The sequence below is a fragment of the Scyliorhinus torazame genome, chromosome 12 (genome assembly GCF_047496885.1).
Source record: "Scyliorhinus torazame isolate Kashiwa2021f chromosome 12, sScyTor2.1, whole genome shotgun sequence".
Taxonomy (NCBI): domain Eukaryota; kingdom Metazoa; phylum Chordata; class Chondrichthyes; order Carcharhiniformes; family Scyliorhinidae; genus Scyliorhinus; species Scyliorhinus torazame.
The window spans coordinates 84,271,927-84,298,719 of record NC_092718.1 but is presented as its reverse complement, the minus strand read 5'-3'; the positions used below and the strand labels follow the sequence as shown (position 1 = coordinate 84,298,719).

Sequence of the window (26,793 nt, the reverse complement as noted above, 5' to 3'; positions counted from 1 at the left end):
CTTCTTGCCCTCCGGGGTCTTCATGGCGTTGAACGCCGCCACCTTGTCTGCACCTGGCCGCACACCGAACTGCGAAATATGGTCGCTAAGGAACTTTATTTCTGCTTCACCGAACGAGCATTTGGCTCTATTGAGTCAGAGCTCGTGGATCCTGTGGAACACCCGCTCAATGCGCTCCTGAGGAGTGGTAGACCAAATAATGATATCATCGACGTACACTCGCACCCACTCGATGCCCTCCATCATTTGCTCCATTATGCAGTGGAACACTTCCGAGGCGGAGATGATGCCAAAGAGCATCCGGTTGTAACAGTAGCGACCCAACGGGGTGTTAAATGTGCACAACGTTCGACTGGACGCATCCAGCTGGATTTGCCAAAACCCCTTGGAGGCATCCAGCTTCGTGAAAAGTTTGCCGTGAGCCATTTCACTGGTGAGCTTTTCTCGCTTAGGTATAGGGTAGTGTTCCCTCATGATGTTACTGTTCAAATCTTTGGGGTTGATGCAAATGTGAAGTTCCCCTGACGGTTTTTTGACACAGACCATGGAACTAACCCAGTCCGTGGGTTCAATGACCTTAGAAATGACGCCCTGGACCTGGAGGTCTTGCAGCTGCTGCTTGAGGTGGTCCTTGAGGGGTGCCGGCACCCGACACGGTGCATGAACCACAGGCGTGGCATTCGGCTTCAGCAGTATCTTGTATCCCGGTAAGGTAGTGTACCCATACCTTCGAAGACGCTGTGGTATTGTGCTGTGATGTCATCTAATTGGGCTTGGAAGTTGACATTTGACGAGGTTGTTGCCTCTGCGGACGACATGGTGTGAACCCATTGCACAAGATTCAGGATTTTGCAGGCCCGAGCACCGAGCAGGGAAGCTCTGTTGGTTCCTACAATTTCATGGCAGGCCGGTTGAAGAATGCTTGGCTTGACGCAGATGGTGTCAAGGTCAGACTTTGAAATGAGGTTTGCTGAAGTGTCAGTGTCCAGCCAGTATGCGAGCCTTGTTGACCGTGAGGGTGGCAACCACTCGTCGTCCGGATCAATGCTCAGTACGAGGAGTTATTTCACCTTCTTTGCTGAAGGCATCGTATGCTTGGTGATGATGCCCACCCGGAATGCGGATTTGAGGCCCTCGGTGTCGGAATCTGGAACCACGTCGGAGTCTGCAACGGGTTGCTGTACTGACTGGACGTTCCTGCGCCGCGACTGGAATCGCTGTGTATTGGGTAGTTGAGCAGATCTGCACAGGGCTGCGTAGTGGTCATGCTTGCCACACTGGAGACAGTGTTGAGATTTTGCGGGACATTGTCGCTTTAAATGGGCGGAGCCACAGTTGTTGCACGTCATGGCGCCGGCATCAGGACGCGCCGTGCACCACCGCGCATGCGCGGTGTGGTTGAAAGATGTGCGCATCTGTATAGTTCAGGCGTCGGCCTCGCCGTCCCCTTGGTCATGGCGCGCATGTGCAGGAGGCCGGGAAAAGCACGCGAAATGGCAGCCCTCACCCAGACTCAGGCCCTGGAGCTATTTTACGGCCTGCACCCGCTCCGCATCGTGGCGGCCTTGCCACGCTATCTCTGCCGCCTTGGTATGGGAGTACCGGTTGTTGGCGTGCTCGTGGAGGACGCAGGTTTCGATGGCGATGGTAAGGGTGAGCTGCTTAACATTAAGGAGCTGCTGGCGAAGGGAATCGGAGTGGACCCCGAAAACGATCTGGTCGCGGACCATGGAGTCAGAAGTGGAGCCGTAGTTGCAGGACTGCACAAGGATACGGAGATGGGTTAAGAAGGGCTGAAAAGGTTCATTCTTACCCTGAAGCTTCTGCTGGAACACATAGCGTTCAAAGCTCTCGTTCACTTCGATGTCACAGTGGCTGCCGAACTTCAGCAGGACTGTTTTAAACTTTGTCTTGTCCTCGCCTTCAGCAAAGGTGAGGTGAAGATGTGGATAGCGTGGTCCCCGGCTGTAGAGAGGAAGAGAGGGATCTTCCTGGCATCCGATGCGGTTTCCAGATCGGTGGCGTCAAGATACAGTTGGAATTCTGCTTGAAAGTCTTCCAGTTCGCACCGAGGTTGCTGGCGATGCGGAGCTGCGGGGGAGGGCGGACGCTGTCCATGTTACCGGATGGCTGATCGCTGGTCAAAGGCAGACTATCTCAAGGTAGGTCCGTCAAACTCGAGCATGACTCACTGGTACCATGATGTGTTGGGTATGCCGGGTCTGCGAGGACTGCGTTTACTACAGCAGTGAGAGAGACAGGCTTCCAACACTTGAAGAAATGCAACTTGATTTTATTGAACTCTTAACAATCATACATACTTTAACTGTGGGTTGAGACTATGCTGACTTGACTGGAGACCTGAGGCTAACCTGACCAGACTATCTTACTACCACATGGTGTATGTTCTAGTTGCTGCTCACGGGCTCTGACTGTCTCAGAGGCTGGATCCCATGTGCAACACTCCCTCAGTACTGATCCACAAACAGTGTTGATCTCCCTCACAGCAACGTCATGTCAGCCTATGTTTATTATTACTGGACAGCGCCGTGGTGCAATTGTTAATACTGCTTTCTCACAGCACTGAGGACCCGGGTTTGATCCGGGCTCCCTGGTCGCTGTCCTTGTGGAGTTTGCACATTCGCCTGTGTCTGTGTGGGTCTCACCTCCACATCCCAAAAAAGGGTGTGCAATGGAGGTGGATTGGCCATGCGAAATTACCCTTTAATCGGGAAAAAAAGTATTGGGTACTCTAAATATTTTGTAATGTTTATTATTACCTATCCCTCGTGTGATTATCCATCATCCCAATAGAGTCCTGTCCATTGACAGGTGTAAAACACAGTGGTTAGCACTGTTGCTTCTCAGCGCCAGGGACCCCAGTTCAATTCCTGGCTTGTGTCACTGTCTGTGTGGAGTCTGCACGTTCTCCCCGTATCTGCATGTGTTTCCTCCGGGTGCTCTGGTTTCCTCCCACAAGTCACGTAAGACGTGATGTTAGGTAATTGGACGTTCTGAATTCTCCCTCAGTGTACCCGAACAGGCGCCAGAGTGTGGCGACTCGGGAATTTTCACAATAACTTCATTGCAGCGTTAATGTAAGCCTATTTGTGACAATAGTAAAGATTATGGGCGGGATTCTCCCCTACCCGGCGGGGCGGGGGGTTCCGGCGTAATGGAGTGGCGGGAATTCTCCGCACCTTTAGGGGCCAAGCCCTCACCTTGAGGGGCTAGGCCCGTGCCGGAGTGGTTTCCGCTCCGCCGGCTGGCAGGAAAGGCCTTTGGCGCCACGCGAGCCGGCGCTGAAAGGTCTTTGCCGGGCAACGCATGCGTGGGAGCGTCAGCGGCTGCTCATGGCATCCCCGCGCATGCGCAGGGGAGGGGGTCTCTTCCGCCTCTGCCATAGTGGAGACCATGGCGAAGGTGGAAGAAAAAGAGTGCCCCCATGGCACAGGCCCGCCCACGGATCAGTGGGCCCCGATCGCGGGCCAGGCCACCGTAGGGGCATCCCCCGGGGCCAGATCGCCCCGCGCCCCATCCCAGGACCCCGGAGCCTGCCCGCACCACCTTGTCCCGCTGTTCAAAAGGAGGTTTAATCCACGCCAGCGGGCAAGGGTTGACAGCGGCGGGACTTTGGCCCACCGCGGGCTGGAGAATCGCCGGGGGTGGGCCCGCCGACCGGCGTGATTCCCGCCGACCGGCACGGCAGGATTCCCGCCCCCGCCGAATCTCTGGTAGTGGAGAATTCGGGACACGGCGGGGGCGGGATTCACGCCAGCCCCCGGCGATTCTCCGACCCAGTGGGGGGGTCGGAGAATCGCGCCCAGGAAAAGAAAAAAATTATAAATCCAGTTTTTATACAGCTCCTTTAAGCAAAGTCTCTTGATTACTGATTGGCAGGAAGCTATGAAGGAATTTGGGGAGCCACCTTGATGAGTGGATATTAATGACTGTTCAGCCCCAGCAGGAGGATTGGGTTCAATCTGGGCACCACACACTTTAGGTAGGTCCTAACTGGCCTCTGTCATAATATACACCAGTATATCATGGGCCAGACACACACACTGATGGACACACAGCAAAACCAATCAACACACACAATACCGCAGCCAATCACCAGTTAGAGCACACTCACTATAGAGACAGGGGGCATCACTTTTCCCGCTCATTCGGGATGCAGCCTCTCAGAAGGACAGAGCTTACAGCTTACAGCACAGATCTTCACCATGTGTACTTCATCATGGTACAAGTAGTTGAGGGATATTAGAACTTCTTAGACCTACCTGCAAGTGATCTGCCTTCCACCAACACACAGCCATCCTGCAAAATGGACAGCGTCCGCCCGCCGCCGCCGCTCCGCATCACCGGTAACCTAGGGGCCAACTGGAAGATATTCAAACAACGCTTCCAGCTCTATCTTGAAGCCACAGACCGGGAAGCTGCCTCAGACACCAGGAAGATCGCCGCTTCCTATCCACGGCCGGGGAACATGCCAACACATTTTTAACTCTCACACCTTTGCTGATGATGAAGATAAATCAAAATCCAAGACGGTCCTCCTTAAGTTTGACAGTCACTGCGACATCGAGGTGAATGAAAGTTTTGAGCGCTATGTATTCCAACAGCGTTTGCAGGGTAAGGATGAACCTTTCCACTCCTTTCTCACCCATCTCCGCATCCTTGCGCAGTCCTGTAATTACGGGTCCACCTCTGACTCCATGATATGCGACCAGATCGTTTTCGGTGTTCAGTCGGACCCCCTACGCCAGCAGCTCCTCAAGGTAAAGCAGCTCACCCGAGCGACTGCCATCGAGACCTGCGTGCTACACGAACACACCACTAGTCGGTATTCCCACATCCAAGCGGCTGAAATGGCACGGTAAGGTCCTCACAAAGCAGAACGGGTCCAAGCAATCGAGCAACTCCAGGGCCTCAGCCTGGATGAGGGAGGCCATTTTGCGCGCTTTTCGCGGACTCCTGCGCTTGTGCGCACCGAACGAGGGGACTGCGACATCGACGAACATACTGCGCAGGCGCGCACCACGTACGACCGCACCGCGCATGCACGGTGGCGCAGCGAACGTACTGACGCTCCAACTTGCGGCAACTGTGACTCCGCCCACTTAAAACGTCAATGTCCTGCCAAATCCCGACGATGCCTGCGTTGTGGCAAACTTGGCCACTATGCTGCTTTATGCAGATCAGCTCAGCCTGCCAACTCTCGTCGCTCCAGCCAGCCTCGCACGAATGTCCGGGCCATTCAACCCACGATCACCGAGCCCGATTCGGACCTGCTACCCGATATTGACACCGAGGACCCGAAGGCGCCTTTTCGAGTCGGTATCATTACAAAAAACAGGGTGTCCCCGAAGCAAAGAATCCAGCCTCTATCGGTATACAGCATCGATCCGGACGATGAGTGGTGTGCCACCCTTACGGTCAACCGGTCCCAAATACGATTCCGCCTGGACACCGGTGCCTCCGCCAATCTCATTGAGCGGTCTGACCTCCAAAGCCTTCGTGTCAAACCAGCCATCCTGCCATCAGCCTGCCAGCTATTAGATTACAATGGCATTGCCATTGCTGCCAGCGGCTCGTGCCAACTTGAAGTGACGCACAGGTCACGCAAAGCCATCCTTCCCTTTGAAATCTTGGGCTCCTCTAAAGCCTCCCTGCTTGGCGCGCAGGCATGCAAGCTGTTGAACCTAGTTCAGAGAGTTCACTAGCTCTCTCCTGCTGGCGCATCTGCCTTTCAGGACACTGACTTCAGGGCGCAGCTCGACGCCATTAATCAACCAGTACCACGACGTCTTCGAGGGCATGGGCACGCTCCCGTACACCTACAAGATTTTATTAAAACCGAATGCCACGCCTGTGGTGCACGCACCTCGCAGGGTCCCAGCACCCCTTAAGGACCACCTCAAGCAACAGCTGCAGGACCTCCAGAAACAAGGAGTGATTTCCAAAGTCACGGAACAGACCGACTGGGTCAGTTCCATGGTCTGTGTAAAAAAGCCTCCCGGCGAATTGAGAATTTGCATTGATCCCAAGGATCTAAATCACAATGTCATGAGGGAGCATTATCCAATTCCCAAGCGCGAAGAGCTCACATGTGAGCTGGCTCGTGCCAAGCTCTTTACCAAACTCAATGCCTCAAAAGGATTCTGGCAAATCCAGCTCGATAAATCCATGAGGAAACTCTTATGATTAAAGGTGTTAGCGTCTATGTCGATTACATAATCATTTGGTCCACCACCCCGCAGGAGCATGTTAGTCGCCTCCAGCGCATATTCAGACGTATACAGGGCATGGCCTCCACCTCAACAGGGCCAAATGCTCTTTTGGTCAGACAGAACTTAAGCTCCTCGGGAACACATCTCACAATTGGGTGTGCAGCCGGATGCAGACAAGGTAGCTGCCATCACAGCTATGAAAACACCAGAGGACAAGAAGGTGCTCCTCCGATTTCAGGCATGGTCAATTTTTTAGGGAAATTCATCCCTAACTTCGCCTCTCATACCACCGCTCTCAGGAACCTGGTCAGGAAGACGACAGACTTCCAATAGCTCCCTGCCCACGAGCGCGAATGGAGGGAACTCGAGGCAAAACTGACCACGGCCCCCGGTCTTAGCCTTCTTTGATCCAGCAAAGGAGACCAAAATTTCAACAGATGCCAGTCAATCCGGCATTGGGGCAGTGCTCCTTCAACGTGATGAGGCCTCATCATGGGCCACCGTTGCATATGCGTCACGTGCGATGACCCCCACGGAGCAGCGCTACGCGCAGATTGAAAAGGAGTTCCTGGGCCTTCTGACCGGTGTTGTTAAGTTTCACGATTATGTCTACGGACTTCCCCAATTCACCGTCGAGACCGACCATCGCCCACTGGTTAATATAATACAGAAAGACTTGAATGACATAACGCCTCGCCTCCAGAGTATTCTTCTCAAGCTCTGGCGATACGACTTCCAGCTGGTATACACCCCAGGCAAGGACCTCATCATTGCTGACACTCTCTCCAGGGCAGTCAACACTCCATGTGACCCAGCAGGATTTGTCTGCCAGGTTGACGCCCATGCGGCATTCACGGCCTCCAATCTACCTGCCTCGGATGAACGCCTCATCCAAATTCGCCGCGAGACGGCGGCTGACCCTTTGCCACAGCGTGTCATGCGCCACCTAACGGACGGGTGGCTCAAGGGCCAATGCCCTCAATTCTATAATGTCAGAGATGATCTGGCAGTAGTAGACGGGGTTCTTCTAAAACTGGACCGCATTGTCATCCCGCATAGCATACGCCCGCTTGTCCTGGAACAACTACACGAGGGCCACCTTGGAGTGGAAAAGTGCCGCCGATGGGCCCGAGAGGCAGTGTACTGGCCCGGCATCAATGAGGACATAGCCAACACAGTGCTCAACAGCCCCACTTGTCAGCGCTTCCAGCCGGCCCAACCACGTGAGACCCTGCAGCCCCATGAGTTGGTCATGTCACCATGGACCAAGGTGGGCATCGACCTGTTCCACGCGCTGGGTAGAGACTTTGCCCTGATCGTGGACTACTTTTTGAATTACCCGGAGGTGATACGGTTGCAGGACCTCACCTCGTCTGCAGTCATTGTAAAGAAATCTTTGCTCGACACGGCATCCCGCTCACAGTTATGTCGGATAATGGCCCCTGCTTCGCCAGCCAAGAATGGTCCAACTTTGCCAGGCGATACAATTTTGCCCATGTGATGTCCAGTCCCTTGTACCCCCAATCCAACGGCAAAGCAGAGAAAGGAGCACATATCGTCAAATGGCTCCTTTGCAAGGCTGCCGATGCTGGGTCTGACTTCTCCCTTGCCTTGCTGGCCTATCGCTCCGCCCCACTGCCACTGGCCTGTCGCCAGCCCAATTACTCATGAGTCGCACCCTGAGGACGACGGTGCCGTCCATCCATGTCCCAGACCTCGACCACGTTCCGGTCCTTCGCCGGATGCAGCTGTCTCATGCACAGAACAAGGCGGCTCATGACTCCCGTGCAGCTGATCTCCCTGCTCTGGCTCCAGATGACAACGTCCGCGTCCATCTTCCGGATGATGGCTGGTCTGCAACCGCTGTTGTCCTTCGGCAGGTGACCCCCCTGCTCGTTCCTGGTTCGTCTACCGGATGGCTCTATTCTTCGCCACAATCGACACGCCCTTCGTCCCGTTCCACGCTCGCCACGTGATCCTCCAGTGATCGCCTCCCCCTCCTGCTGACCCTACCATGGACTATGCATGGTATACCCTACCCTGTCACGCTGCCTCCCCCTGACTTTGATGCAGTCCAGCCCACTCCTGAACCGGCGGCTCTCGACGCACCCTTGAGGTGGTCAACCAGAACTCGTCGCCCACCTCGGAGACTAAATTTATGAACTTTTTGAATTTATGGACTCTCCGAATTGTTTCGTTGCTTTGTTTGATCGTTTCCCTGATTTGTATACAGTGTTGATCTTGTTCCTCTTGTTGCATACTGCTTCTCTGCACCAGGCACCTTCCCATGTAAATAGCTTAGGTCTCATGTACGTAGTCCTGTAAATATGTCTTCGCACCCCACACGTAGTTCGGAACATTCCCACCATACATTATTTATTGCCACACACATATATTTTTTATAAAAGGAGGGATGTCATAATATACACCAGTATATCATGGTGCAGACATACACACACTGATGGACACACAGCAAGACCAATCAACACACACAACACCACAGCCAATCACCAGTTAGAGCACACTCACTATATAGACAGAGGGCATCAGAGTTCCCGCTCATTCGGGATGCAGCCTCTCAGAAGGACAAAGCTTGCAGCTTACAGCACAGATCTTCATAATGGTAAGATTCTTGGCAGTGTGGATGAGCAGAGAGATAGAATCATAGAATCATAGAAGTTTACAGCATGGAAACAGGCCCTTCGGCCCAACCAGTCCATGCCGCCCAGTTTTTACCATTAAGCTAGTGCCAGTTGCCCGCACTTGGCCCATAACCCTCTATACCCATCTTACCCATGTAACTATCTAAATGCTTTTTAAAAGACACAATTGTACCCGCCTCTACTACTACCTCTGGCAGCACATTCCAGACACTCACTACCCTCTGAGTGAAGAAATTGCCCCTCTGGGCCCTTCTGAATCTCTCCCCTCTCACCTTAAACCTATGCCCTCTAGTTTTAGACTCCCCAACCTTTGGGAAAAGATGTTGACTATCTACCTTATCTATGCCCCTCATTATTTTATAGACCTCTATAAGATCACCCCTCAGCCTCCTACGCTCCAGAGAAAAAAGTCCCAGTCTATCCAGCCTCTCCTTATAACTCAAACCATCAAGTCCCAGTAACATCCTAGTAAATCTTTTCTGCACTCTTTCTAGTTTAATAATATCCTTTCTATAATAGGGTGACCAGAAATGCACACAGTATTCCAAGTGTGGCCGTACCAATGTCTTGTACAACTTCAACAAGACGTCCCAACTCCTGTATTCAATGTTCTGACCAACATGTACATAGATCCCTGAAAGATGCAGGTAGTATGGAGGGGCAGATAGTATGGAGGAGGTGGGGAGGCTGCAGAAAGATTTAGACAGTTTAAGAGAGTGGTCCAAGAAATGGCTGATGAAATTCAAGTGGGCAAGTGCGAGGTCTTGCACTTTGGAAAAAAGAATAGAGGCGTGGACTATTTTCTAAACGGTGAGAAAATTCATAATGCTGAAGTGCAAAGGGACTTGGGAGTCCTAGTCCAGGATTCTCGAAAGGTAAACTTGCAGATTGAGTCCGTAATTAAGAAAGCAAATGCAATGTTGTCATTCATCTCAAGAGGCTTGGAATATAAAAGCAGGGATGTACTTCTGAAGCTTTATAAAACATTAGTTAGGCCCCATTTAGAATACTGTGAGCAATTTTGGGCCCCACACCTCAGGAAGGACATACTGGCACTGGAGCGGGTCCAGCGGAGATTCACACAGATTATCCCAGGAATGGTAGGCCTAACATACGATGAACGTCTGAGGATCCTGGGATTATATTCATTGGAGTTTAGGAGGTTGAGGGGAGATCTAATAGAAACTTACAAGATAATGAATGGCTTAGATAGGATGGATGTAGAGAAGTTGTTTCCATTAGCAGGGGAGACTAGGACCCGGGGTCACAGCCTTAGAATAAAAGGGAGTCACTTTAGAACAGAGATGAGGAGAAATTTCTTCAGCCAGAGAGTGGTGGGTCTGTGGAATTCATTGCCACAGAGGGCGGTGGAGGCCGGTACATTGAGTGTCTTTAAGACAGAAGTTGATAAATTCTTGATTTCTCGAGGAATTAAGGGCTATGGAGAGAGAGCGGATAAATGGAGTTGAAATCAGCCATGATTGAATGGTGGAGTGGACTCGATGGGCCGAATGGCCTTACTTCCGCTCCTATGTCTTATGGTCTTATGGTCTTATGCCACCCAGGTTGAGAGGGTTGTTAAGAAGGCGTACGGTGTGTTAGCTTTTATTGGTAGAGGGATTGAGTTTCGGAGCCATGAGGTCACGTTGCAGCTGTACAAAACTCTGGTGCGGCCGCATTTGGAGTATTGCGTGCAATTCTGGTCGCCGCATTATAGGAAGAACGTGGAAGCATTGGAAAGGGTGCAGAGGAGATTTGCCAGAATGTTGCCTGGTATGGAGGGAAGATCTTATGAGGAAAAGCTGAGGGACTTGAGGCTGTTTTCGTTAGAGAGAAGAAGGTTAAGAGGTGACTTAATTAAGGCATACAAGATGATCAGAGGATTGGATAGGGTGGACAGTAAGAGCCTTTTTCCTTGGATGGTGATGTCTAGCATGAGAGGACATAGCTTTAAATTGAGGGGAGATAGATATAGGATAGATGTCAGAGGTAGGTTCTTTACTCAGAGAGTAGTAAGGGCGTGGAATGCCCTGCCTGCAACAGTAGTGGACTCGCCAACACTAAGGGCATTCAAATGGTCATTGGATAGACATATGGACGATAAGGGAATAGTGTAGATGGGCTTTAGAGTGGTTTCACAGGTCGGTGCAACATCGAGGGCCGAAGTGCCTGTACTGCGCTGTAATGTTCTATGCTTTATGTGCTGAGTGCATAGACTGGTTAGGACAGGAATAGGTCTTTCGTTTAATCTAACATTGTGTTAACCCACAGTGAAAGTATGTTCAACAGTTTCTAGCTCAATAAAATAGTGTTGCACTATTGTAAGTGTTGGTGGCCTGTATGTGTCCCACGGATCCAGAGCACCCAGCACATCAGAATGGTCCTGCACGAGGGGCTTCAGTTAATGTGGAGAGATTTGGAGAAGCTGGGATTATTTTCCTTTGAGCAGAGAAGGTTAAGAGGAAGATTGAATTGAGGCTTTTAAAAATCATGAGGGGCTTGGAGAGAGTAAATGAGGAGTAAGTGTATCCAGTGACAGGAGGCTTGGTAACCAGAGAGAAAAGAACGCGGAGGGGGGGAAATGAGGCGAATTTTTATTTACACAGTGAGCTGTTGTGATCTGGAAGGTACTGCTTGAAAGGGCGGTGGAAGCAGATTCGATAGGAATTTTCAAAAGGGGGAAATTGGAGAAATACTGGAAGGGGAAAAATTTGGAGAAGGAGCAAGGGGGAGAGTGGGGACGAATTGGATAGATCATTCAAACAGCAGGCAAGGCGCAATGGGCCAAATGGCCTCATTCAGTGCTGTATTATTCTGTGACGCATGTGAAGGCTGTAAACAGGTATTCGTTTGTTTGAAGTGGTTTTTAAAAGAACAATATTTCATAATTATGACCAGATAAAATCTGATAGTGATTTCAGAAGACAAACCAGGGAATGTTGATTCTGAATCAACTGTATTTTAAAATAATGAACTGATTACTGTTCAGCACAATGAGATTACAGTCACAGAATCGTAGAATGGTTACAGCGCAGATGGAGGCCATTCAGCCCACCATTGTGTCCATGCTGGCTCTGTATAAGGACAACTCACCTACTCTCACTCCCTCACCTTCTGGCCTGTAGCCCTGCAGAGGCTGATCCAGTTCCTTTCGGAAAGGCCTGATTTCATATGAATCCCCCAAACTCTCACGCAGTGCATTCCCGTTCCTAACCATCTGCTCCGTGGAAACGTTTTTCCTCATGTCGCCGTTGCATCTATTGCCAGTCACCTCAAATCTGTGTCCCTCTGGTTTCTGATCCTTCCACCAATGGGGAACAGTTTCTCTCTCTCCCTCTGCTTTGTCCAACCCCCTCGTGATTTTGAACACCTCGTCTAAATTTCCTCATAGTCTTCTGTTCGCCAAGAAAACAACTTCAGTTTCTCAAATGCAGCCCTGTAACTGAAATCGCTCATCCCTGGAACCACAACTCATACAAGTCACTAAACACAGATGTTCTGTGCAGCAAATAAGCAATAAAACAATATTATCCTTTCAAAATCCTGCTGCCTCTTCTGCCTTTTGATTCAAATCATTACTGATCTGCATTTTAGCTCTATCAACCCAGTTTGGTTCCGTAACCCTTAATCTCCTCACCAAACAGAAATCGATCAATCACAGTTTTGAAAGTTTTTCATTGACCCTTCCCAGCTTCCACTGCCCTTTGGGGAAGCAAGTTCCAGATTTCCACTCCATTTTGTGTTCAGAAATTCTACTTACTCGCTCTTCTCTTCAGCCCCGCTCCTCTCTCTGTCGTCCAATCTCCGTTCTGCTACGATCGATACAAATTGAGTTTCCCAGAGAGCTGGCAGGTGAAAAGATGAGTTACACCGTGAGAAAAATCTGGAGCAGAACAGATCGTTCTTCCTCCAGTTCGCTCTTTTCCCAGACCCTCGTCGGCCCCTCAACCATGATCACTATTTCACAAGGCAGAGAGGTAAGGATTCTCCCCAGTGTCCTGGGGTTGAGATTTAACCTGAAGCCAACATCGAATTACCTGAGTATTTATCTCCTTGTTGTTCAGGACAGGAAATGCCCTGCAGAAATGTGGCGCTTTCCTTTTCTTGTAAGACTATGCCTGAGGTGTCACGCTGTAGGTTTGTGTTGGAGAATGACACCAGCGATTATACATCTTGACTTTTACATGAGAAAACTGACCTCCTCCTCCACGGGCCCCACCAAACTGAGCAATAACATCACAGTTCACAGAGAACAGGTCAAGACGCCTTCTTCAGATTGGCTGTTACTGAGTTGTGAAATCTGTAAATAAGCTGAATGACAAGAACATCAATCTGCACTCACCCTGTACACTTGGGAGGTGTAAATATGTAAAGTCAGAATTGAGGAAGGAATGGCATCCATCAAAACCAATCAAACAGGATCTTCGGAATGTACGTCCTTTGTGCTGGCTGTTTGAAAGATCTATCCAATTAGTCCCACCCTCCGCCTGCTCGTTCAACGAATATTCCCTCGTCGTCCAAATATTTCTCCTTCAAGTATTTATCCAATCCCCCAAAAGGAACTGCTCAGAACTAAAACAGGAATGAAACTCACAACCAACCACTGATTAAAAAGCTTGGAGTCTCATCCCCCATAGCAGGATAGAAAATTGCCGCAGCAATAGAAATGACATCCCACTGCTAAGGAGTTAAACAAGCAACTATATGCGCAGCACGGTAGCACAGTGGTTCGCAATGTTGCTTCACAGCGCCAAGTTCAATTCCTGGCTTGGGTCACCGTCTGTGCAGGGTCTGCACGTTCTCCTCGTGCCTGCGTGGGTATCCTCCGGGTGCTCCGGTTTCCTCCCACAAGTCCCAAAAGATGTGCTTGTTCGGTGAATTGGACATTGTGAATTCTCCCGCAATGTACCCGAACAGGCGCCTGAGTGTGGCGACTAGGGGATATTCACAGTAACTTCATTGCAGTGTTAATGTAAGCCTACTTGTGACAACAAAGATTATTATTATAAATAAATGAGTTAGGAGCAGGAGTAGGCCATTTGGCCCTTGAACCTGCTCTGTCATTTTGTATGATCATAGCTGATCCGACTGTAGCCTCAACTCCACTTTCCTATCTACTCCAACATCCTTTGACTCCTTTGTCAGTCAAGAAGCTATCTAACTCGCTCTTAAAAATATTCAGCGATCCAGCCTCCACTGCTGTCTGGGGAAGGGAAATCCACAGTCTCACAACCCTCTGAGAGAAAGAAATCATCCACATCCCTGCCTCAAATGGGAGACCCCCTACTTTTAAGCTGTGTCCCCTAGTTCTACTCTCTCCCACAATAGTCATTAGGCTTCATCCCAGGATGGCAGGACTGGCCTGTGAAGAGAGGTTGTGGAAAGTGGACCTGTATTCTTTGGAGTTCCAAAGAATGAGAGGTGATCTCATCGAAGTCGACAAAATACTTAAAGGGAAAATAAAAACAGAAAATGCTGGATAAACACAGCAGATCTAGCAACACCTCTGGCTAGAAACAGAATTTATGGGAGCAATTTACCTGCCCCGTCCTACCAGAATCAGGACGGGGCGTGGCCAGTAAATCCCGCGAGAGGCCTTCTTTCAGGATTCCTGACGCTCGTTACGCCCCGTGAGATCTAACAGGTGGCATGGCATTTCCAAGATGCTCAGCTGACATTTTGCCCATGCTGGGGATTGCGTCAGGGGGTGGCCTGCCCGTGTGAGTTGGGGGAGGGGGTCCATGGGTCCTGTTGAAGAACGAGAGATTAAAAATGGTGGCCCGATCTCTTCCTGCACTGATGAGCAGAGCTCCTCGGTGCAGGGTATGATGCGAGGTGCGGCTTCAGGGGGCATTCCCTGTCGATAGCAGGGTTTTTCTCAGTGCCACAAATGCCGGGAATGACCCTGCTAAACCTGTCCAAAACGGGACTCTGTTTTTTCTTCCGCTAAATCGCACCCAGCGTTTCAAACCTAAATCACCTTTCTATACAAGCTGGATAGTCAGGGTAAATGCAGGTAAGATGCTTCCCCTGGATGGGAAATCTACAACCAGGGGATGCAGTTTCAGAATAAGGGGGATAATTTTATTTACTCAGAAGGTTATGAATCTTTCAGATTCCCGGCCCCAGGGTGTCATAATATGCACCCAACCACATCATGAGGTAAAAGCAGGCAGTGACAGATACCGAGGTGAGCCAATAAACATACAAAACAGAACACGACCAATCACCAGACAGAACACCAGAGGGGGGCTTCCAACAATAAAACACATGAGGTATCAGCACTCTTTCCACTGGTGACAACTGTAGTGACAGTCAGGGTGTACAAATCATTCAACACCTTCTACACGTGGATCAGAGCTAGCCTGGTCTAGATAGTTAAAGTCAGTTTATTTAGAATAGTAGAGAGTCAACCCACAGGCAGCTGTGTGCTTCGTTACTGAAGTTCAATAAATCTTATATTGAACCACCGCCCACGTTTGGTGTATACTTGATCAGTTAACTACATTGTGTGCAGTCCGTGTTATCCCAGGGTGAACAACATGATACGATACCAGAAGTGGCTACTGCTTCTAAGTAATTTACCTTCGAAAATTCACTGACGACCAGCAACTGCCTTCCAGCGGCCTGGAAAAGATCCCAGCACCTCCACAGCTCCGGATCTCCGGGAACATTGGTGCAAACTGCCGGGTCTTCAAGCAGAAATTCAGTCTATACATTGAGGCCTCGGGCCTCGAAAGTGCCTCTGATGCCCGAAAAATCGAGCTGCTGCTATCTACTGCGGGGGACCAGGCCATCCAAATCTTCAATTCGCTCACTTGTGCCGACGGTGAGGACAAGACCAGGTTCTAGACTGTCTTAGCCAAATTCGACAGTCACTGTGAGGTCGAGAGAAATGAAAGCTTCGAGCGTTATGTCTTCAAGCAGCGACTTCAGGGTAAGGACGAGCCTTTCCAGTCTTTTCTCACTCATCTTCGGATTCTAGCGCAATCCTGCAACTACGGAGACACCACTGACTCCCTCATCAAGGATCAGATTGTGTTTGGCGTCCACTCCGACACCCTGCGGGAGCAGCTCCTAAAAATAAAAAATATGACCCTGCCAGTGGACATCGAGACGTGCAAAGTCCACGAAGAGGCGAAAAGTCGCTATTCCTGCCTTAAGTTGGCAGAGCAGGACCAATTTGCCATCCACGAGGCTGAGAGTGTACAGACCATCGCCCGAATGCGGCGCCTGAGCATCGATGAATGCCGCCATTTCGCTGCTTTTCCAGGGGTCCCAGGCATGCGCACCACGGTCGGGAAAACGAAGCGGCCGAAGACTACACTGCGCAGGGGCGAGCGGCGGCTGACCGTACTGCGCATGTGTGACGACACGCCGAGCGTCACGACGTCGACGTGATGACGTGCCCCAACTGCGGCACCGCCCATTTAAAGCGGCAATGCCCTGCAAGAGGCAGGCGATGTCTCAACTGCAAGAAGCTTGGCCATTAAGCGGCTTTGTGCAGGTCTGCACCTCCGATAGGGGGCCAGCGATATCAGGTCCACGCAGAGAAGTTTGAAGCTGCTGGACTTGGAACCGGATCCCGTCACCGATCCAGAGGACGACTGCCCGGAGGCAGTCCCCGTATCGAGTGGGCATTATCATCATGCATGACAAGGCCTCCTCGCTTTCACCAACACATACACCCATCCTTAATGTGGATTATGCGGACAAGTGGCGTGCCACAGTACAAGTCAACGATTGTAGCATCCAGTTCAGGCTGGACACCAATGCTTCAGCCAACCTAATATCTCAAACAGATCTTGCTCATATCCAAAGGCAGCCTACCATCTTCCGCCGGCTTGCCAGTTGCTCGACTACAATGGGAATGCCATCACTGCGTTAGGGTCCTGTCACCTGCATGTAACGAACAAGGCCACTTTGCGGTTTGAGATTGTCAAGCCCGGCAAGGCTTCTCTGCTTGGTGCCCATGCATGCAAGCTACTCCATCTCGTCCAGCGTGTACATGCCATGTCCTCTGCCAACAGCACTCTTCAAGCCGACATTGAGGAGCTACTATTGCAATACCCAGATGTGTTCAGTGGGATGGGTACGCTGCCCGACCGCTATAAAATTCTGTTCAGGCCTGATGCCACGCCTGTCATCCATGCACCACGCCAGGTGCGGTGCCCCTAAAAGACCATCTAAGGGCGCAGCTGCAGGAGCTCCAGGATCAAGGAATAATATCCAAGGTGAAGGAACCAACTGACTGGGTCAGCTCGATGGTCTGTGTCAAGAAGCCCTCTGGAGAACTGCGCATTTCTATCGATCCCAAGGATCTGAACCGCAACATTATGAGGGAACACTACCCGATCCCGAAGCGGGAGGAGCTGACGAGTGAGATGGCGCATGCCAAATTCTTTACAAAGCTGGATGCATCGCGTGGCTTCTGGCAGATACAACTGGAAACGTCCAGCAGGAAGCTCTGCACGTTTAATACACCCTTCGGAAGATATTGCTACAACCGCATGCCATTTGGCATTGTTTCGGACTCCGAAATCTTTCATCGAATAATGGAGCAAATGCTCGAGGGCATTGACGGTGTGCGGGTTTATGTTGACGACGTCATCATCTGGTCCACGTCCCCGGAGGAACATATTTCTCATCTGCAACAAGTCTTCAGGCGCATACATGCCAACGGCCTTAAGTTAAATAAAACCAAATGCTCCTTTGGCATGTCGTCAATTAAGTTTCTGGGTGATCAGATCTCCCAGCAGGGCGTGCAGCCGGACTCGGACAAAGTGAAGGCAATCAACACGATGAAGACTCCAGAGGACAAGAAGGCAGCCCTCCGCTTCCTGGGGATGGTAAATTTTCTGGGGAAGTTCATTCCCAACCTCACGTCACACACCACGGTCCTCAGACACCTGGTGAAGAAGTCTACCACATTCCAGTGGCTGCCCGCACATCAAGCAGAGTGGCTTGAGTTGAAAGTGAAGCTATACACCGCTCCTGTTTTAGCTTTCTTTGACCCAGCAAAGGAAATCTCCACAGACGTCAGCCAGGACAGCATTGGGGCGGTGCTCCTCCAGAAGGACGACAACTCGTCCTGGGCTCCAGTGGCCTACGCGTCAAGGGCCATGACCCCCCCCACTGATGCTCAGATAGAGAAAGAATGCCTGGGCCTTCTCACTGGCATCGTGAAATTCCAAAAATTATGTCTATGGTCTCCCGATCTTTACCGTGGAGACGGACCACAGACCCCGAGTGCACATTATACACAAGGACTTAAATGGCATGACACCCAGGCTCCAGCGCATTCTCCTTCGACTCCGCAGGTATGATTTTGAACTGGTTTACACACTTGGAAAGGAGCTAATCATCGCAAATGCCCTGTCGCGTGACATCATCTCGCCATGTGAGCAGGTAGACTTCATACACGACATTGAGGCGCAGGTGAAACTGTGTGCCAGCACCCTCCCGACATCCAACGAACGACTCGCACATATCATAGGACCCTCTGCTGCAGCGGGTCATACATCACCTCACGAATGGCTGGCAGAAAGGGCAATGTCCCCAATACTATAATGTAAAGGATGACCTAACTGTTGTCAAGGGGATCCTCCTGAAATTGGATTGCATTGTGATTCCGAGCAGCTTCCAGAGCTTGGTGCTCATGCAGATACACGAGGGACACCTCGGTATTGAGAAGTGCAGGCGCAGGGCCCAGCAGGCTGTCTATTGGCCCGGCATCAATGAGGACATCTCAAATATGGTCCTCAATTGCGCGACCTGCCAGCGCTTCCAGCCTGCTCAGCCCAAAGAAACACTCCAACAGCATGAGATCGTGATCTCTCCGTGGTCTAAGGTCGGAGTGGACCTTTTTCACGCCAACGGGCGTGACTACGTCCTGATAATTGATTACTTCTCCTCCGAGGTAGTGAAACTGTCAGACCTAACGTTCAGGACCACCATAAAGGCCTGCAAAGAGACATTCACCAGGCATGGAATCCCGCTCACGGTCATGAGTGACAACGGTCCCTGTTTCTATAGTCAAGAATGGTCCAACTTCGCAAAGCAATACCACTTCCAGCACATCACCTCGAGCCCACATTACCCACAATCTAATGGGAAGGTCGAAAAAGGGGTCCATATTGTGAAGCAGGTGCTCTGTAAGGCTGCGGACTCAGCGTCGGACTTCAATCTTGCTCTTCTAGTATACAGGGCAACCCCTCTGTCCAACAGTATGTCTCCGGCACAGCTCCTTATGAATCGTAACCTGCGGACGACTGTTCTGGCCATTCATGTACCTGACCTGGATCACCTTCCAGTTCTGCAAAAGATGCAGCAGATCAGAACCCGGCAAAAGCTGACATATGATGCTCATGCTACTGATCTGCCCGGGCGCTCTCTGAAGGATGCTGTTCGCGTCAAGTTGCCTGGTGGCGGCTGGTAAGCTCCAGTTGTTGTGGTTCGACAGGCTGCTCCCAGGTCGTTCGTGGTTCACATGACTGATGGATCTATTGTCAGGTGCAACAGAAGGGCACTACGCAAACTGGCCTGCCCACCACCGGATCTCACTTTCCCAGATGTCGTTCTGCCTTATACAGACACCTGGCTCCACGAGGCCACCAATCTGGCTGCATGCCAGCCTGTCAAGATACCATCATCCCCGCCTCCACCTCCCAGGCGGTCCACAAGAATCCGACGACAGCCCCAACGACTGGACTTATAAATAGTTCCTTTGTATATATGCTGTTGTGTTTCTGCACACGAGACACCGAACATGTACATATCCATTCACTCACCAATTGCTGTATATAGTTACTTTTGTAAATATGTTGTACATGCTCCAAGCAGCCGCCAATTATGTTTTAAAAGGTGGATGTCATAATATGCACCCATGCACATCATGAGGTAAAAGCAGGCAGTGACAGACACCCAGGTGAGCCAATCAACATACAGAACAGAACACGACCAATCACCAGACAGAACACCAGAGGGGGGCTTCCAATTATAAAACACACGAGGCATCAGCACTCTGCCTCTTTCCACTGGTGACAACTGTAGTGACAGTTAAAGAACAAAGAAATGTACAGCACAGGAACATGCCCTTCGGCCCTCCAAGCCCGTGCCGACCATGCTGCCCAGCTAAACTACAATCTTCTACACTTCCTGGGTCCATATCCCTCTATTCCCATCCTATTCATGCATTTGTCAAGATGCCCCTTAAATGTCACTATCGTCCCAGCTTCCACCACCTCCTCCGGTAGCGAGTTCCAGGCACCCACTACCCACTGTGTAAAAAACTTGCCTCGTACATCTACTCTAAACCTTGCCCCTCTCACCTTAAACCTATGTCCCCTAGTAATTGACCCCTCTACCCTGGGGAAAAGCCTCTGACTATCCACTCTGTCTATGCCCCTCATAATTTTGTAGACCTCTATCAGTTCGCCCCTCAACCTCCTTCGTTCCAGTGAGAACAAACCTAGTTTATTCAACCGCTCCTCATAGCTAATGCCCTCCATACCAGGCAACATTCTGGTAAATCTCTTCTGCACCCTCTCTAAAGCCTCCACATCTTTCTGGTAGTGTGGCAACCAGAATTGAACACTATACTCCAAGTGTGGCCTAACTAAGGATCTATACAGCTGCAACATGACTTGCCAATTCTTATACTCAATGCCCCGGCCAATGAAGGCAAGCATGCCGTATGCCTTCTTGACTACCTTCTCCACCTGTGTTGCCCCTTTCAGTGACCTGTGGACCTGTACTCCTAGATCTCTCTGACTTTCAATACTCTTGAGGGTGCTACCATTCACTGTATATTCCCTACCTGCATTAGACCTTCCAAAATGCATTACCTCACATTTGTCCGGATTAAACTCCATCTGCCATCTCTCCACCCAAGTCTCCAAACAATCTAAATCCTGCTGTATCCTCTGACAGTCCTCATCGCTATCCGCAATTCCACCAACCTTTGTGTCGTCTGCAAACTTACTAATCAGACCAGTTACATTTTCCTCCAAATCATTTATATATACTACAAACAGCAAAGGTCCCAGCACTGATCCCTGTGGAACACCACTGGTCACAGCCCTCCAATTAGAAAAGCATCCTTCCATTGCTACTCTCTGCCTTCTATGACCTAGCCAGTTCTGTAATCACCTTGCCAGCTCACCCCTGATCCCGTGTGACTTCACCTTTTGTACTAGTCTACCATGAGGGACCTTGTCAAAGGCCTTACTGAAGTCCATATAGACAACATCCACTGCCCTACCTGCATCAATCATCTTTGTGACCTCCTCGAAAAACTCTATCAAGTTAGTGAGACACGACCTTCCCTTCACAAAACCATGCTGCCTCTCACTAATACGTCCATTTGCTTCCAAATGGGAGTAGATCCTGTCTCGAAGAATTCTCTCCAGTAATTTTCCTACCACTGAAGTAAGGCTCACCGGCCTGTAGTTCCCTGGATTATCCTTGCTACCCTTCTTAAACAGAGGAACAACATTGGCTATTCTCCAGTCCTCCGGGACATCACCTGAAGACAGTGAGGATCCAAAGATTTCTGTCAAGGCCTCAGCAATTTCCTCTCCAGCCTCCTTCAGTATTCTGGGGTAGATCCCATCAGGCCCTGGGGACTTATCTACCTTAATATTTTTTAAGACGCCCAACACCTCGTCTTTTTGGATCTCAATGTGACCCAGGCTATCTACACACCCTTCTCCAGACTCAACATCTACCAATTCCTTCTCTTTGGTGAATACTGATGCAAAGTATTCATTTAATACCTCGCCCATTTCCTCTGGCTCCACACATAGATTCCCTTGCCTATCCTTCAGTGGGCCAACCCTTTCCCTGGCTACCCTCTTGCTTTGGGTGTACAAATCATTCAACACCTTCTGCATGTGGATCAGAGCTAGCCTGGTCTAGATAGTTAATGTTAGTTCACTTAGAGTAGTAGAGAGTCAACCCACAGGCAGCTGTGTGCTTCGTTACTGAAGTTCAATAAATCTTATACCGAACAAACGCCCACGTTTGGTATATACTTGATCAGTTAACTGCATCGTGTGCAGTCCGTGTTACCCCAGGATGAACAACACGACACAGGGGACTGTGGAAGCTCAGTCACGGAGTATGTTTCAAGTAGAGATTGCCAGATTTCGGAATGCAAATGGCCAAAGGAGATACGGTGATAGTGTGGGAAAAAGGCATTGAAGTGGATGATCAGCCATGATCGTATTAAATGACGGGGCAGGCTCAGCCCTGCTCAGGAAGAAGTACCAGCAGAATATGAGCCAAGGACCTGCCTTCAGGCAGAAAACTCCGGGAACAGAACGGAATTTGGTCTGTGTGGAATAAGGAAATAAAAGACTTTTTGGTTTGTTTTACGGACGCCACAAGATGAGAACGGCAATGTAAGATGCTATTTTTGAAGTATCGAATGACTCTGTGAATTCAGTAGAAGTCAGCTGGATGAAAGGCCACAGCAGTGACCTGAAAATGTTTAAAGTTTTTCTTAAATCTGAAGCAACAAACTCCAGGTGCTTTGCTGCATCAGGGAAAATCAGAATTCGGGGGCATCAGGAATTGATAGTCAGCAAGAAACCAACAGGGAGTTCAGAAGAAACCACTTTACCTCGTGAGTAGTGAAAGCGTGGAATGTGAAAGTTTATGTACGATAAAGGAACAAAGGGATCTCAGACTAAAAACATATTAATCAATGAAATTTGCTCCACAGGTTAGCAAAGACATAAAAATGCAAACCAAGCCCCCTGTTTTATATCTAGAGGAACAGAATTGACGAATAAGGAAGTTCTGCTAATCCTGTACTTAAACTTGACTAGACTCGACATAGACCAGGCCATTCTGCCGTGTGCAGTTCTCATTGCCATATTATAAAAAGGGTACAGGGACACTAGAGAGGGTGCCAAGAAGGATTAAAAGGATAATACCAGAAATGTATGGGGTACCAGGAAAAGATTGTCAGGCTGAGTCTCTTCTCTGTTTAAAAAGAAGGTTGAGGAATGACCTCGCCGATGTTTTGGTCGAGTGGGTACAGAGAGAATGTTTCTTCTTGTGGGAAAGAGCAGAACTACAGGCCATCAATGTAGCATAGTTACTAATGAATCCAGTGGGGTACTCAGGAGTGGTGTGAATGTAGAATTCGCTCCCACAGGGGCTGTTTGAAGTGAATAGTATAGATTTATTTAAGGGGAAGTTAGAGGGGGAAGGGAATAGCATATTACGATGATTAATTTAGATGAGGAAAGATGGGAGGAGGCCAGAGTGGAGAATAACTAACAACATGGACTGGTTGGGCTGAATGGTCTGTTCTGTGCTGTGTAATTCTGGTTCATCCAGTGCTTGATGTCAGATAAGCTGTCTGATAACTTAGCAACCTGGAGAAGTTGAGAGAGGTGATGGTGTGGTAAAGCTGGGTGTCATTGGCAAGAACTAACGTTGTGCTTTCGGATGTTGTCGAGAGGCAGCATATTGATAAGAAATAGGAGGGGGTTCAAGGATTGATCTTTGAGGAACACAAAAGGTTAGAGTAATATGAAAGAACAATGTCCACTCCCTCGATGGCTTCACTTGCAGTGCACACACCTTAAAGCAAGGTGGATTGATCACACAGGGAGCAGCAATTCCATCAGAATGAGAAAGGGGCCCCTTTCAGCAGCTCTCAGGCTGCATCATGCACAACATCACCACCGTTGCACACTTACTAATGCTGCCAAACCCACAGCAACCTCTCGCTACCTGCACATATTTCCAGCTATTCAACTCTGGTAGGCATGTCACCCAGACACTGGGCTATACAATCACAGGCATTCTCCCCTCCCCTGCAGGTCAAGGTGACCCATAAAAAATCAGGGAGCAGAGCAGAGCCTATGGCGGGGATGTGGCGGGGAAGGGGGGGGGGGGGGGGGGGGGGGTCGACAGTGAAGTTGATGGTTGCGGCACAAGCATAGACCTCCTGAGACCTTCAGAGTTCAGACCCGACTGGCACAAGCAGGTGTCATCCATGTGAGTTCCCTTTTCAACATGACACACAGTGGGCACAGGGCTGGAAATGGCTGGAAGCACCATGCGCACCTCAGTGAGGGTATGCAATGTCTGTAGAACCATCATTGTAGAGTAACAGGGGGCAGATCACACTCATTTGAGCACAGCATTGTGTTACTGTTGGGTTTCTTTCTCTATTGAAGACACATTGAACTTCCTCGCATCTGTGATTCAGCTGGTTTAGACCATTTTTATTTGAAATTATAATCGCCCTTTAAATTGCCATTTTGTATTACACAGGGCATTTGAACAGTTTCTGTTGGCTTTATTTCAGTGTTGGAAGGCATAGTGAACTTCCTCACAAATGTAATAGAACTGGTTTGGATACTTCTTTAGAATTTTAAACAGACACTCCCTTTCTATCTCAACTACATTACTCAAGACATACAGGGTATCCATTTAGTTCCTGTTTGGCTTGCTTCTGTATCCAAGAAAAAATTGTGGCAATTTCAACAGATACAATTTTACTTCCATGTTTGATATCTTTAAACATGTGAACAGAGAGAGGCAAGAAGTACAGACTCATTGAGGAATCGGTGCCTGATGGGAACAGAGTGTCAACCAACCACCATTCAATCTATCCTGACTCTCCTGGTAGAGTGTTGTTAATCAGGCCAAGGACCTGTTCACATAAAAAGAGTCTGCCTTATGGAGCACATTCTACTGATGTAAAAGCAGTGAAAGGAATGAGTTGTCTCATCTTTACAATGACACAATAATACTCGAGATATGGGTAACTCTAAGGTCAGCATTTATTGTCCACCCTTGAAAAGGTGCTGTAGGGCCTTCTTCTGGAACTGTTTTAGCCCCGTGTGGTACTCCCACAATACCATTAGGGAGGGAGCTCTAGGATTTTGACCCAGTGGTGATGAAGGAATGGCCAATATATCTCCAAGTCGGGACGGTGTGTGAGACTCACAGGGTGTTCCCCATGTTCCTGCTGCCCTTGTCCTTCTTGGAGAGGCTGGAGGTTGTGGGTTTGGGGGTTTTTATTTTTGTATTTGTTCATTGAACGTAGGCATCACAGGCTGTGCCAGCATTTATTGACTATCCCTAATTGCCCTTGAGGGGGGCAGTTAAGAATCAACCACATTGCTGTGGGTCTGGAGTCACATGTCGGCCAGACCAGGTAAGGACAACAGATTTCTTCCCCTAAAGGACTTTAGTGAACCGGATAGGTTTTTACGACAATCGGCAACAGTTTCAGATTGAATTCCAGATTTTCATTGAATTCAAATTTCACCATCTGCAGTGGCGGGATTTGAACCTGTGTCCCCAGACCATTACTCTGCGTCTCTGGTTTACTCGGGTTTACTAGTCCAGTGACAATACCACTACATCACCACCTCCCCAGTGAAGGATGTGGGACTGGGAACAGAGGAGAAAGAAGGCTTGTTCTCCTCTTTGTCCTGTCACCCGCCTCCAGGAAACTTCAATCCCAGATAATAAATCCGTTCTTTAAATTAAAAGCTCCTTTAGAATAAATCCAACTGCTTATCCCATCTTATCAAACATTTACACCCCAACAACTTAACGCGATTCCCCTGCCCCACTCCCCCCCTCCCCCACTCTCTCTCTCTCTCCCCCCCCCCCCCCCACTCACCCCCTCACCCACTCTCTCTCTCTCCCCACACCCCCAAGAAACTCAACTTTCTGAAGGTGGCCATTCAGTTTGACCTTTCACCCCCCCCCCAACACAATTTTAAACATTTTCCCTCCAACGGTTTCTGCTCGGCATTGGGGGCGTGGCCAGCGACAGCTGCCCATTCAAATGCCAAGTCCTGAAACCAGATGACCAATCAGGTGCCGGGCCGCCCTGACAATCAGAGATTTCCCCATCCCCTCCGCGCATGGTCCTTTTTCCCTCCAGTTTCTCCAGTGATTGGTTACCGCTGGGACTGGTTTCAATGTCCCACATCCCATAATACTCACTGCCTCTCTCTCAGGATTGGCTGCATCTTTGTGGATTCGCCAATAGTGGATGGCCATACCCTTTTATAAAGCCTGGAGAGTTTTAAATATGATTTTGTCAGTAAAGTCACATGCAAAACAAATTTTAACATAATATACAAATAATTAAGAAAACTTTTCAACTTGACTTTGTTTAAATAGTTTCTAATTGTATTTGAAAAGAACACTTTTGGCACAGCACCCGTTATAGTGATGATCACTCCAATTTAGTTCATACCAATCCTGGAACCCCAACAGATACTAAATTAAATCATTAAATATGCATCAGATATCACTTAAGGATATTAACATTTAGTGGATTTAAGTTCAAGGGCTCTTTTTGGAAAATTTAATTTGATATCTTAATTTAAAGTTAATAAATTGGGCTTCTTTCAAACTATTGATAAATTATCAGTTTATTGTTAGCTCATTCAGAATAATTTAGTTTCCCAGGGATGTTAAAACTGTAATGGGCACAACTTCGTCCTTGAACCACAGGGGTGGGGGGGGATTTCCCAAACATTTATCAGAGTGTCTGGCTTTGACTGAACACTGGGCTGTTTCTCTCCAGAAACACAGCTGGGTTTTCAGACCATGGGTGGAATTCCCCGGCCTATGGAAAAGTCTGTTGCCCCCGGCAGCGCACCCCGCCCATGGGTTTCCAAGCAGCATGGGGGGCTACAATGAGAAACTCCACTGTCAAGCGGCGGTAGTCGCGAATCCAACCGCCAGCGAACACCGCGCCGCTGGAAAACACGCAACTGGGGGGACCGGATAATCCAGCCCCATTTTTGTTTGCCACTTTGTGAACAAAAAATCTGGGAGTGTGGTTGGGCATCACCTCTAAAGGATGCATCGATGTGCATTTAAAATAGGTTCCCCAGCTCCCCCTC

At 49.5% G+C, this 26,793-nt stretch overlaps 1 protein-coding gene across 1 annotated transcript in view; it reads right to left on the bottom strand.

Moving 5' to 3' along the window:
- LOC140386528 (CD276 antigen homolog) overlaps positions 1–12,159 on the bottom strand; it is a 105,728-nt gene extending 93,569 nt beyond the window's left edge. The window contains exon 1 of the mRNA XM_072468936.1: positions 12,008–12,159. Coding sequence (XP_072325037.1) covers positions 12,008–12,140 — 133 coding nt within the window. The 5' untranslated portion in view covers positions 12,141–12,159. The remainder of the gene's footprint in view (positions 1–12,007) is intronic.
- Positions 12,160–26,793: the final 14,634 nt, after the last annotated feature.